A 15,239-nucleotide genomic window follows, 5' to 3' on the forward strand; every position below is an offset into this window, starting at 1 on the left:
CGTGAAGTATCTGGGACTTCTCCCTATGGATATACGGTAACCGTGAAGTATCTGGGACTTCTCCCTATGGATATATGGTAATGGTGTAGTATCTGGGACTTCTCCCTATGGATATACGGTAACCGTGAAGTATCTGGGACTTCTCCCTATGGATATACGGTAACTGTGAAGTATCTGGGACTTCTCCCTATGGATATACGGTAACCGTGAAGTATCTGGGACTTCTCCCTATGGATATATGGTAATGGTGTAGTATCTGGGACTTCTCCCTATGGATATACGGTAACCGTGAAGTATCTGGGACTTCTCCCTATGGATATACGGTAACTGTGAAGTATCTGGGACTTCTCCCTATGGATATACGGTAACCGTGAAGTATCTGGGACTTCTCCCTATGGATATATGGTAATGGTGTAGTATCTGGGACTTCTCCCTATGGATATATGGTAATGGTGTAGTATCTGCGACTTCTCCCTATGGATATATGGTAATGGTGTAGTATCTGGGACTTCTCCCTATGGATATATGGTAATGGTGTAGTATCTGGGACTTCTCCCTATGGATATACGGTAACCGTGAAGTATCTGGGACTTCTCCCTATGGATATATGGTAATGGTGTAGTATCTGGGACTTCTCCCTATGGATATACGGTAACCGTCTAGTATCTGGGCCTTCTCCCTATGGATATATGGTAACTGTGAAGTATCTGGGACTTCTCCCTATGGATATATGGTAACCGTCTAGTATCTGGGCCTTCTCCCTATGGATATATGGTAATGGTGTAGTATCTGGGACTTCTCCCTATGGATATATGGTAATGGTGTAGTATCTGGGACTTCTCCCTATGGATATATGGTAATGGTGTAGTATCTGGGACTTCTCCCTATGGATATATGGTAATGGTGTAGTATCTGGGACTTCTCCCTATGGATATATGGTAATGGTGTAGTATCTGGGACTTCTCCCTATGGATATATGGTAATGGTGTAGTATCTGGGACTTCTCCCTATGAATATACGGTAACCGTCTAGTATCTGGGCCTTCTCCCTATGGATATATGGTAATGGTGTAGTATCGGGAACTTCTCCCTATGGATATTTTCCAACTGCTTTACCAAATGGACAAACATTGTTCAATTGTTTTCAATCACATTATTATTGGACATCACATTCTGCGACACGGCAAAGCCAAAAATCTCTGCCAGCATAACAGTGTGTGTGGCCGCTGGTACACTGTGCCATTATAAGCAGCCCCTCCTCCGCAGGTGCGCACTCCCATTATAAGCAGCCCCTCCTCCGCAGGTGCGCACTCCCATTATAAGCAGCCCCTCCTCCGCAGGTGCGCACTCCCATTATAAGCAGCCCCTCCTCCGCAGGTGCGCACTCCCATTATAAGCAGCCCCTCCTCCGCAGGTGCGCACTCCCATTATAAGCAGCCCCTCCTCCGCAGGTGCGCACTCCCATTATAAAGTAGCCCCTCCTCCGCAGGTGCGCACTCCCATTATAAAGTAGCCCCTCCTCCGCAGGTGCGCACTCCCATTATAAGTAGCCCCTCCTCCGCAGGTGCGCACTCCCATTATAAGCAGCCCCCCCTCTGCAGGTGCGCACTCCCATTATAAAGCAGCCCCTCCTCCGCAGGTGCGCACTCCCATTATAAGTAGCCCCTCCTCCGCAGGTGCGCACTCCCATTAAAAAGCAGCCCCTCCTCCGCAGGTGCGCACTCCCATTATAAGCAGCCCCTCCTCCGCAGGTGCGCACTACCATTATAAGCAGCCCCTCCTCCGCAGGTGCGCACTCCCATTATAAGCAGCCCCTCCTCCGCAGGTGCGCACTCCCATTATAAAGTAGCCCCTCCTCCGCAGGTACGCTCTCTCATTATAAGCAGCCCCTCCTCCGCAGGTGCGCACTCCCATTATAAGTAGCACCTCCTACGCAGTCAGTGAGGACAGGGCTGCATGTGACAGGGGCAGTGACATGATGTGAGGAGGGGAATGGAGGCAGCAGGAAGCCACAGACTGAGAGTTATATAGTGGGAGGAGCAGGGTCCCCAGCAGCACAGAGTATATCAGGAGATGAGTGATGTGTCAGTGAGGACAGGACTGCATGTGACAGGGGCAGTGACATGATGTGAGGAGGGGAATGGGGGCAGCAGGTAGCCACAGACTGAGAGTTATATAGTGGGAGGAGCAGGGTCCCCAGCAGCACAGAGTATATCAGGAGATGAGTGATGTGTCAGTGAGGACAGGGCTGCATGTGACATGGGCAGTGACATGATGTGAGGAGGGGAATGGAGGCAGCAGGAAGCCACAGACAGAGTTATATAGTGGGAGGAGCAGGGTCCCCAGCAGCACAGAGTATATCAGGAGATGAGTGATGTGTCAGTGAGGACAGGGCTGCATGTGACAGGGGCAGTGACATGATGTGAGGAGGGGAATGGAAGCAGCAGGAAGCCACAGACTGAGAGTTATATAGTGGGAGGAGCAGGATCCCCAGCAGCACAGAGTATATCAGGAGATGAGTGATGTGTCAGTGAGAACAGCGCTGCATGTGACAGGGGCAGTGACATGATGTGAGAAGGGGAATGGAAGCAGCAGGAAGTCACAGACTGAGAGTTATATAGTGGGAGGAGCAGGGTCCCCAGCAGCACAGAGTATATCAGGAGATGAGTGATGTGTCAGTGAGGACAGGGCTGCATGTGACATGGGCAGTGACATGATGTGAGGAGGGGAATGGAGGCAGCAGGAAGCCACAGACTGAGAGTTATATAGTGGGAGGAGCAGGGTCCCCAGCAGCACAGAGTATATCAGGAGATGAGTGATGTGTCAGTGAGGACAGGGCTGCATGTGACAGGGGCAGTGACATGATGTGAGGAGGGGAATGGAAGCAGCAGGAAGCCACAGACTGAGAGTTATATATTGGGAGGAGCAGGATCCCCAGCAGCACAGAGTATATCAGGAGATGAGTGATGTGTCAGTGAGGACAGGGCTGCATGTGACAGGGGCAGTGACATGATGTGAGGAGGGGAATGGAAGCAGCAGGAAGTCACAGACTGAGAGTTATATAGTGGGAGGAGCAGGGTCCCCAGCAGCACAGAGTATATCAGGAGATGAGTGATGTGTCAGTGAGGACAGGGCTGCATGTGACAGGGGCAGTGACATGATGTGAGGAGGGGAATGGAGGCAGCAGGAAGCCACAGACTGAGAGTTATATGGTGGGAGGAGCAGGGTCCCCAGCAGCACAGAGTATATCAGGAGATGAGTGATGTGTCAGTGAGGACAGGGCAGCATGTGACAGGGGCAGTGACAGGATGTGAGGAGGGGAATGGAGGCAGCAGGAAGCCACAGACTGAGAGTTATATAGTGGGAGGAGCAGGGTCCCCAGCAGCACAGAGTATATCAGGAGATGAGTGATGTGTCAGTGAGGACAGGGCTGCATGTGACAGGGGCAGTGACATGATGTGAGGAGGGGAATGGAGGCAGCAGGAAGCCACAGACAGAGTTATATAGTGGAAGGAGCAGGGTCCCCAGCAGCACAGAGTATATCAGGAGATGAGTGATGTGTCAGTGAGGGCAGGGCTGCATGTGACAGGGGCAGTGACATGATGTGAGGAGGGGAATGGAGGCAGCAGGAGGCCACAGACTGAGAGTTATATAGTGGGAGGAGCAGGGTCCCCAGCAGCACAGAGTATATCAGGAGATGAGTGATGTGTCAGTGAGGACAGGGCTGCATGTGACAGGTGCAGTGACATGATGTGAGGAGGGGAATGGAGGCAGCAGGAAGCCACAGACTGAGAGTTATATGGTGGGAGGAGCAGGGTCCCCAGCAGCACAGAGTATATCAGGAGACGAGTGATGTGTCAGTGAGGACAGGGCTGCATGTGACAGGGGCAGTGACATGATGTGAAGAGGGGAATGGAGGCAGCAGGAAGCCACAGACTGAGAGTTATATAGTGGGAGGAGCAGGGTCCCCAGCAGCACAGAGTATATCAGGACATGAGTGATGTGTTACATAGGTATTTGATAGGGGCAGTGATTTGATATGAGGATGAGAAATGAGGCAGAAGGAAGTCACAGACTAATGCACGGTACACGCTAGCAGATAAATTCTGATCTGACAGCGCAATCATTGTATCGGCTCAGTGTGTACTTCCTTTAGATCTCTTATACGGGATTGAGAGTTTGGGAAAGAGACGGCAGCGCGGCAAACACGACCTCCCGATTTACCCACTGCAGGAGTGTTTGAAGCAGTTTATCGGCCATTTCGTCTGTATACACACTATCCTATATCGAGCTGATAATTGCGTAGTATGTACCAGCGTTACATAGTGGAAAGAGGAGGGTTCCCCAGGAGCACAGAGTAGCAGTATGAGGATCCTGTACTGGGGTGACAAACACGTGGCAATAAATGTTCATACATCGCACTTGTTACACTGCAGTAACTGGTGAGTGCGGGGAACAACCTTTGTTTGCCAGTCTTCAGTAATGTGACGGTGGTGGATGGTGATGATGACGGTGATGATATCATCATCGATAATAATTCACACATAGAATGTTTTCCTGTGATACCCGGTAGTTATCAGACACATTCACAATAGGTCACAGTATTTCTAATAAACACACAGATCTTCTTACCATGATTTGGGGCTTTGGCTTTCAGCAACGTGTTCAGTTTCTTTACTAAATGCACGTCTTTGGCTCTCTCACATTTCTTATCACTGGAACAGAAAAGGTAGAGTTACATATTCACGTACATAATAGAATGATGAATTAGAGTATGTGGCCCCAGCGTGCAGCACAGAGCTCTGCAGTACAGGCTGTAGTATGCCTGGATGAGTCCAGTGCTGGGTATTAGGCAGAGTTACATAGTCACGTACATAATACAATGATGAATTAGAGTATGTAGCCCCAGTGTGCAGCACAGAGCTCTGCAGTACAGGCTGTAGTATGCCTGGATGAGCCCAGTGCTGGGTATTAGGCAGAGTTACATATTCACGTACATAATACAATGATGAATTAGAGTATGTGGCCCCAGCGTGCAGCACAGAGCTCTGCAGTACAGGCTGTAGTATGCCTGGATGAGTCCAGTGCTGGGTATTAGGCAGAGTTACATAGTCACGTACAGAATACAATGATGAATTAGAGTATGTGGCCCCAGCGTGCAGCACAGAGATCTGCAGTACAGGCTGTAGTATGCCTGGATGAGCCCAGTGCTGGGTATTAGGCAGAGTTACATAGTCACGTACATAATACAATGATGAATTAGAGTATGTGGCCCCAGCGTGCAGCACAGAGCTCTGCAGTACAGGCTGTAGTATGCCTGGATAAGCCCAGTGCTGGGTATTAGGCAGAGTTATATAGTCACGTACATAATACAATGATGAATTAGAGTATGTGGCCCCAGCGTGCAGCACAGAGCTCTGCAGTACAGGCTGTAGTATGCCTGGATGAGCCCAGTGCTGGGTATTAGGCAGAGTTACATAGTCACGTACATAATACAATGATGAATTAGAGTATGTGGCCCCAGCGTGCAGCACAGAGCTCTGCAGTACAGGCTGTAGTATGCCTGGATGAGCCCAGTGCTGGGTATTAGGCAGAGTTACATAGTCACGTACATAATACAATGATGAATTAGAGTATGTGGCCCCAGCGTGCAGCACAGAGCTCTGCAGTACAGACTGTAGTATGCCTGGATGAGCCCAGTGCTGGGTATTAGGAAGAGTTATATAGTCACGTACATAATACAATGATAAATTAGAGTATGTGGCCCCAGCGTGCAGCACAGAGCTCTGCAGTACAGGCTGTAGTATGCCTGGATGAGCCCAGTGCTGGGTATTAGGCAGAGTTACATAGTCACGTACATAATACAATGATGAATTAGAGTATGTGGCCCCAGCGTGCAGCACAGAGCTCTGCAGTACAGGCTGTAGTATGCCTGGATGAGCCCAGTGCTGGGTATTAGGCAGAGTTACATAGTCACGTACATAATACAATGATGTATTAGAGTATGTGGCCCCAGCGTGCAGCACAGAGCTCTGCAGTACAGGCTGTAGTATGCCTGGATGAGCCCAGTGCTGGGTATTAGGCAGAGTTACATAGTCACGTACATAATACAATGATGAATTAGAGTATGTGGCCCCAGCGTGCAGCACAGAGCTCTGCAGTACAGGCTGTAGTATGCCTGGATGAGCCCAGTGCTGGGTATTAGGCAGAGTTACATAGTCACGTACATAATACAATGATGAATTAGAGTATGTGGCCCCAGCGTGCAGCACAGAGCTCTGCAGTACAGGCTGTAGTATGCCTGGATGAGCCCAGTGCTGGGTATTAGGCAGAGTTACATAGTCACGTACATAATACAATGATGAATTAGAGTATGTGGCCCCAGCGTGCAGCACAGAGCTCTGCAGTACAGGCTGTAGTATGCCTGGATGAGCCCAGTGCTGGGTATTAGGCAGAGTTACATAGTCACGTACATAATACAATGATGAATTAGAGTATGTGGCCCCAGCGTGCAGCACAGAGCTCTGCAGTACAGGCTGTAGTATGCCTGGATGAGCCCAGTGCTGGGTATTAGGCAGAGTTACATATTCACGTACATAATACAATGATGAATTAGAGTATGTGGCCCCAGCGTGCAGCACAGAGCTCTGCAGTACAGGCTGTAGTATGCCTGGATGAGCCCAGTGCTGGGTATTAGGCAGAGTTACATAGTCACGTACATAATACAATGATGAATTAGAGTATGTGGCCCCAGCGTGCAGCACAGAGCTCTGCAGTACAGGCTGTAGTATGCCTGGATAAGCCCAGTGCTGGGTATTAGGCAGAGTTACATATTCACGTACATAATACAATGATGAATTAGAGTATGTGGCCCCAGCGTGCAGCACAGAGCTCTGCAGTACAGGCTGTAGTATGCCTGGATGAGCTCAGTGCTGGGTATTAGGCAGAGTTATATATTCACGTACATAATACAATGATGAATTAGAGTATGTGGCCCCAGCGTGCAGCACAGAGATCTGCAGTACAGGCTGTAGTATGCCTGGATAAGCCCAGTGCTGGGTATTAGGCAGAGTTACATAGTCACGTACATAATACAATGATGAATTAGAGTATGTGGCCCCAGAGTGCAGCACAGAGCTCTGCAGTACAGGCTGTAGTATGCCTGGATGAGCCCAGTGCTGGGTATTAGGCAGAGTTACATATTCACGTACATAATACAATGATGAATTAGAGTATGTGGCCCCAGCGTGCAGCACAGAGCTCTGCAGTACAGGCTGTAGTATGCCTGGATGAGTCCAGTGCTGGGTATTAGGCAGTTACATAGTCACGTACAGAATACAATGATGAATTAGAGTATGTGGCCCCAGCGTGCAGCACAGAGATCTGCAGTACAGGCTGTAGTATGCCTGGATGAGCCCAGTGCTGGGTATTAGGCAGAGTTACATAGTCACGTACATAATACAATGATGAATTAGAGTATGTGGCCCCAGCGTGCAGCACAGAGCTCTGCAGTACAGGCTGTAGTATGCCTGGATGAGCCCAGTGCTGGGTATTAGGCAGAGTTATATAGTCACGTACATAATACAATGATGAATTAGAGTATGTGGCCCCAGCGTGCAGCACAGAGCTCTGCAGTACAGGCTGTAGTATGCCTGGATGAGCCCAGTGCTGGGTATTAGGCAGAGTTACATATTCACGTACATAATACAATGATGAATTAGAGTATGTGGCCCCAGCGTGCAGCACAGAGCTCTGCAGTACAGGCTGTAGTATGCCTGGATGAGCCCAGTGCTGGGTATTAGGCAGAGTTACACAGTCACGTACATAATACAATGATGAATTAGAGTATGTGGCCCCAGCGTGCAGCACAGAGCTCTGCAGTACAGGCTGTAGTATGCCTGGATGAGCCCAGTGCTGGGTATTAGGCAGAGTTACATATTCACGTACATAATACAATGATGAATTAGAGTATGTGGCCCCAGCGTGCAGCACAGAGCTCTGCAGTACAGGCTGTAGTATGCCTGGATGAGCCCAGTGCTGGGTATTAGGCAGAGTTACATAGTCACGTACATAATACAATGATGAATTAGAGTATGTGGCCCCAGCGTGCAGCACAGAGATCTGCAGTACAGGCTGTAGTATGCCTGGATGAGCCCAGTGCTGGGTATTAGGCAGAGTTACATATTCACGTACATAATACAATGATGAATTAGAGTATGTGGCCCCAGCGTGCAGCACAGAGCTCTGCAGTACAGGCTGTAGTATGCCTGGATGAGCCCAGTGCTGGGTATTAGGCAGAGTTACATAGTCACGTACATAATACAATGATGAATTAGAGTATGTGGCCCCAGCGTGCAGCACAGAGATCTGCAGTACAGGCTGTAGTATGCCTGGATAAGCCCAGTGCTGGGTATTAGGCAGAGTTACATAGTCACGTACATAATACAATGATGAATTAGAGTATGTGGCCCCAGAGTGCAGCACAGAGCTCTGCAGTACAGGCTGTAGTATGCCTGGATGAGCCCAGTGCTGGGTATTAGGCAGAGTTACATAGTCACGTACATAATACAATGATGAATTAGAGTATGTGGCCCCAGCGTGCAGCACAGAGCTCTGCAGTACAGGCTGTAGTATGCCTGGATAAGCCCAGTGCTGGGTATTAGGCAGAGTTACATAGTCACGTACATAATACAATGATGAATTAGAGTATGTGGCCCCAGCGTGCAGCACAGAGCTCTGCAGTACAGGCTGTAGTATGCCTGGATAAGCCCAGTGCTGGGTATTAGGCAGAGTTACATAGTCACGTACATAATACAATGATGAATTAGAGTATGTGGCCCCAGCGTGCAGCACAGAGCTCTGCAGTACAGGCTGTAGTATGCCTGGATGAGCCCAGTGCTAGGTATTAGGCAGAGTTACATATTCACGTACATAATACAATGATGAATTAGAGTATGTGGCCCCAGCGTGCAGCACAGAGCTCTGCAGTACAGGCTGTAGTATGCCTGGATGAGCCCAGTGCTGGGTATTAGGCAGAGTTATATAGTCACGTACATAATACAATGATGAATTAGAGTATGTGGCCCCAGCGTGCAGCACAGAGCTCTGCAGTACAGGCTGTAGTATGCCTGGATGAGCCCAGTGCTGGGTATTAGGCAGAGTTACATATTCACGTACATAATACAATGATGAATTAGAGTATGTGGCCCCAGCGTGCAGCACAGAGATCTGCAGTACAGGCTGTAGTATGCCTGGATGAGCCCAGTGCTGGGTATTAGGCAGAGTTACATATTCACGTACATAATACAATGATGAATTAGAGTATGTGGCCCCAGCGTGCAGCACAGAGCTCTGCAGTACAGGCTGTAGTATGCCTGGATGAGCCCAGTGCTGGGTATTAGGCAGAGTTACATATTCACGTACATAATACAATGATGAATTAGAGTATGTGGCCCCAGCGTGCAGCACAGAGCTCTGCAGTACAGGCTGTAGTATGCCTGGATGAGCCCAGTGCTGGGTATTAGGCAGTTACATAGTCACGTACATAATACAATGATGAATTAGAGTATGTGGCCCCAGCGTGCAGCACAGAGCTCTGCAGTACAGGCTGTAGTATGCCTGGATGAGCCCAGTGCTGGGTATTAGGCAGAGTTACATAGTCACGTACATAATACAATGATGAATTAGAGTATGTGGCCCCAGCGTGCAGCACAGAGCTCTGCAGTACAGGCTGTAGTATGCCTGGATGAGCCCAGTGCTGGGTATTAGGCAGAGTTACATAGTCACGTACATAATACAATGATGAATTAGAGTATGTGGCCCCAGCGTGCAGCACAGAGCTCTGCAGTACAGGCTGTAGTATGCCTGGATGAGCTCAGTGCTGGGTATTAGGCAGAGTTATATATTCACGTACATAATACAATGATGAATTAGAGTATGTGGCCCCAGCGTGCAGCACAGAGCTCTGCAGTACAGGCTGTAGTATGCCTGGATGAGCCCAGTGCTGGGTATTAGGCAGAGTTACATAGTCACGTACATTGTGTGCTGGGTAAGGTAAAAGGCTGCTACGGACGGTAAGAGGGAATTCCCTATTGGGGATCGCTTGGCGCAGGCAGTGGGGTGCATACATTCACAAAATGGAATTAAAGTAAAAAAATATAAAAAAGAAACTTTTGTCTGTTAACAAGAAAATTATAATTGGTTTGCGTCAACCACTTTTTGTGTCGACCATTTCCTTGTTAACCTTTTGTCTTCTATGTCCTATTGGCCCTGTCTGCCTATTGCATGGTGAACATATGGAGTTGTCCTATTTACTGCTGACCCAATGATCCATACCCAGGCCTCACATAATGCAGACGCTCGCAGAGTACAGCACGTGCGCATAAATCCGTGAGAACTCCAATGGTGCATGCGTTACACAGAGGGCAGGAACAAAGGCACCGCTGTGTATGCGAGAGTGTGCGTGACTGAACACGCACACATACATGGTCCCGTCTTATGGGCGTGTCACTGGCATGTGTGGATACACAGACACTCAATCATTCACTTCACCTGCCATAGAGCTGGCACCAGATGCTATGACAGCGTCTACCGACACTCAAAGTGTGCGCACAGTCTAACACACGGCTGTACGCCAGGAAGGACTCTGTGTAACACACGGCTGTACGCCAGGAAGGACTCTGTGTAACACACGGCTGTACGCCAGGAAGGACTCTGTAGCGGCATCAGTGTAACACACGGCTGTACGCCAGGAAGGACTCTGTGTAACACGCGGATGTACGCCAGGAAGGACTCTGTGTAACACACGGCTGTACGCCAGGAAGGACTCTGTAGCGGCATCAGTGTAACACACGGCTGTACGCCAGGAAGGACTCTGTAGTGGCATCAGTGTAACACGCGGCTGTACGCCAGGAAGGACTCTGTAGTGGCATCAGTGTAACACACGGCTGTACGCCAGGAAGGACTCTGTGTAACACACGGCTGTACGCCAGGAAGGACTCTGTGTAACACACGGATGTACGCCAGGAAGGACTCTGTAGCGGCATCAGTGTAACACACGGCTGTACGCCAGGAAGGACTCTGTAGTGGCATCAGTGTAACACGCGGCTGTACGCCAGGAAGGACTCTGTAGTGGCATCAGTGTAACACGCGGATGTACGCCAGGAAGGACTCTGTAGTTGCATCAGTGTAACACACGGCTGTACGCCAGGAAGGACTCTGTAGTGGCATCAGTGTAACACGCGGATGTACGCCAGGAAGGACTCTGTAGTGGCATCAGTGTAACACGCGGATGTACGCCAGGAAGGACTCTGTAGTGGCATCAGTGTAACACGCGGATGTACGCCAGGAAGGACTCTGTAGTGGCATCAGTCTAACACACGGCTGTACGCCAGGAAGGACTCTGTAGCGGCATCAGTGTAACACACGGCTGTACGCCAGGAAGGACTCTGTAGCGGCATCAGTGTAACACACGGCTGTACGCCAGGAAGGACTCTGTAGCGGCATCAGTCTAATACACGGCTGTACGCCAGGAAGGACTCTGTAGTGGCATCAGTGTAACACACGGCTGTACGCCAGGAAGGACTCTGTAGTGGCATCAGTGTAACACACGGCTGTACGCCAGGAAGGACTCTGTAGTGGCATCAGTTTAACACACGGATGTACGCCAGGAAGGACTCTGTAGCGGCATCAGTGTAACACACGGCTGTACGCCAGGAAGGACTCTGCAGTGGCATCAGTGTAACACACGGATGTACGCCAGGAAGGGCTCTGTAGTGGCATCAGTGTAACACACGGCTGTACGCCAGGAAGGACTCTGTAGTGGCATCAGTGTAACACATTGATGTACGCCAGGAAGGACTCTGTAGTGGCATCAGTGTAACACGCGGATGTACGCCAGGAAGGACTCTGTAGTGGCATCAGTGTAACACGCGGATGTACGCCAGGAAGGACTCTGTAGTGGCATCAGTCTAACACACGGCTGTACGCCAGGAAGGACTCTGTAGCGGCATCAGTGTAACACACGGCTGTACGCCAGGAAGGACTCTGTAGTGGCATCAGTGTAACACATGGATGTACGCCAGGAAGGACTCTGGAAGGACTCTGCAGTGGCATCAGTGTAACACACGGATGTACGCCAGGAAGGACTCTGGAAGGACTCTGTAGTGGCATCAGTGTAACACACGGATGTACGCCAGGAAGGACTCTGTAGTGGCATCAGTGTAACACACGGCTGTACGCCAGGAAGGACTCTGCAGTGGCATCAGTCTAACACACGGCTGTACGCCAGGAAGGACTCTGTAGTGGCATCAGTCTAACACACGGCTGTACGCCAGGAAGGACTCTGTAGCGGCATCAGTGTAACACACGGATGTACGCCAGGAAGGACTCTGTAGTGGCATCAGTGTAACACACGGATGTACGCCAGGAAGGGCTCTGTAGTGGCATCAGTGTAACACACGGCTGTACGCCAGGAAGGACTCTGTAGTGGCATCAGTGTAACACATGGATGTACGCCAGGAAGGACTCTGTAGTGGCATCAGTGTAACACATGGATGTACGCCAGGAAGGACTCTGTAGTGGCATCAGTGTAACACACGGCTGTACGCCAGGAAGGACTCTGTAGTGGCATCAGTGTAACACACGGCTGTACGCCAGGAAGGACTCTGCAGTGGCATCAGTGTAACACACGGCTGTACGCCAGGAAGGACTCTGTAGTGGCATCAGTGTAACACACGGCTGTACGCCAGGAAGGACTCTGTAGTGGCATCAGTGTAACACACGGCTGTATGCCAGGAAGGACTCTGTAGTGGCATCAGTGTAACACACGGCTGTACGCCAGGAAGGACTCTGTAGCGGCATTTGCATAAAATCTTTGATGGACAAACGCCAGAAGAAGCAGCCGTGACAACAGGCTCTTAATGATGCTAAAGGAATAAATGAGTATGTACACACACCATACTACCACAGAACACATAGCCCATGTACACACACCATGCTACCACAGAACACATAGCCCATGTACACACACCATGCTACCACAGAACACATAGCCCATGTACACACACCATACTACCACAGAACACATAGCCCATGTACACACACCATGCTACCACAGACTACACAGCCCATGTACACACCATTGTACTACAGAATACACAGCCCATGTACAAACATCATGGTACCACATATAGTAATACACAGCACACGTACACACATCATGGTACCACATATAGTAATACACAGCACAGGTACACACATCATGGTACCACATATAGTAATACACAGCACACGTACACACATCATGGTACCACATATAGTAATACACAGCACACGTTCACACATCATGGTACCACATATAGTAATACACAGCACACGTACACACATCATGGTACCACATATAGTAATACACAGCACACGTTCACACATCATGGTACCACATATAGTAATACACAGCACACGTACACACATCATGGTACCACATATAGTAATACACAGCACACGTACACACGTCATGGTACCACATATAGTAATACACAGCACACGTACACACATCATGGTACCACATATAGTAATACACAGCACACGTACACACATCATGGTACCACATATAGTAATACACAGCACACGTACACACGTCATGGTACCACATATAGTAATACACAGCACACGTACACACATCATGGTACCACATATAGTAATACACAGCACACGTACACACATCATGGTACCACATATAGTAATACACAGCACACGTACACACATCATGGTACCACATATAGTAATACACAGCACAGGTACACACATCATGGTACCACATATAGTAATACACAGCACACGTACACACGTCATGGTACCACATATAGTAATACACAGCACACGTACACACGTCATGGTACCACATATAGTAATACACAGCACACGTACACACATCATGGTACCACATATAGTAATACACAGCACACGTTCACACATCATGGTACCACATATAGTAATACACAGCACACGTACACACATCATGGTACCACATATAGTAATACACAGCACACGTTCACACATCATGGTACCACATATAGTAATACACAGCACACGTACACACATCATGATACCACATATAGTAATACACAGCACACGTACACACATCATGGTACCACATATAGTAATACACAGCACACGTTCACACATCATGGTACCACATATAGTAATACACAGCACACGTACACACGTCATGGTACCACATATAGTAATACACAGCACACGTACACACGTCATGATACCACATATAGTAATACACAGCACAGGTACACACATCATGGTACCACATATAGTAATACACAGCACACGTACACACATCATGGTACCACATATAGTAATACACAGCACACGTACACACATCATGGTACCACATATAGTAATACACAGCACAGGTACACACATCATGGTACCACATATAGTAATACACAGCACACGTACACACGTCATGGTACCACATATAGTAATACACAGCACACGTACACACGTCATGGTACCACATATAGTAATACACAGCACACGTACACACATCATGGTACCACATATAGTAATACACAGCACACGTTCACACATCATGGTACCACATATAGTAATACACAGCACACGTTCACACATCATGGTACCACATATAGTAATACACAGCACACGTACACACATCATGGTACCACATATAGTAATACACAGCACAGGTACACACATCATGGTACCACATATAGTAATACACAGCACACGTACACACGTCATGGTACCACATATAGTAATACACAGCACACGTACACACATCATGGTACCACATATAGTAATACACAGCACACGTACACACGTCATGGTACCACATATAGTAATACACAGCACACGTTCACACATCATGGTACCACATATAGTAATACACAGCACACGTTCACACATCATGGTACCACATATAGTAATACACAGCACACGTACACACGTCATGGTACCACATATAGTAATACACAGCACACGTACACACATCATGGTACCACATATAGTAATACACAGCACACGTACACACATCATGGTACCACATATAGTAATACACAGCACACGTACACACATCATGGTACCACATATAGTAATACACAGCACACGTACACACATCATGGTACCACATATAGTAATACACAGCACACGTACACACGTCATGATACCACATATAGTAATACACAGCACACGTACACACGTCATGGT

The 15,239-nt window shown here is 48.7% G+C and overlaps 1 protein-coding gene across 2 annotated transcripts in view; it reads right to left on the reverse strand.

Moving 5' to 3' along the window:
• RAB3GAP2 (RAB3 GTPase activating non-catalytic protein subunit 2) overlaps positions 1-15,239 on the reverse strand; it is a 546,281-nt gene that overhangs the window by 236,789 nt on the left and 294,253 nt on the right. For both annotated transcript variants that reach the window (XM_063919133.1, XM_063919131.1), the window contains one exon: positions 4,632-4,714. In XM_063919133.1, the coding sequence (XP_063775203.1) occupies positions 4,632-4,714 (83 nt within the window). The remainder of the gene's footprint in view (positions 1-4,631; positions 4,715-15,239) is intronic.

Source organism: Pseudophryne corroboree, chromosome 4 (assembly GCF_028390025.1).
Source record: "Pseudophryne corroboree isolate aPseCor3 chromosome 4, aPseCor3.hap2, whole genome shotgun sequence".
NCBI classification, from domain to species: domain Eukaryota; kingdom Metazoa; phylum Chordata; class Amphibia; order Anura; family Myobatrachidae; genus Pseudophryne; species Pseudophryne corroboree.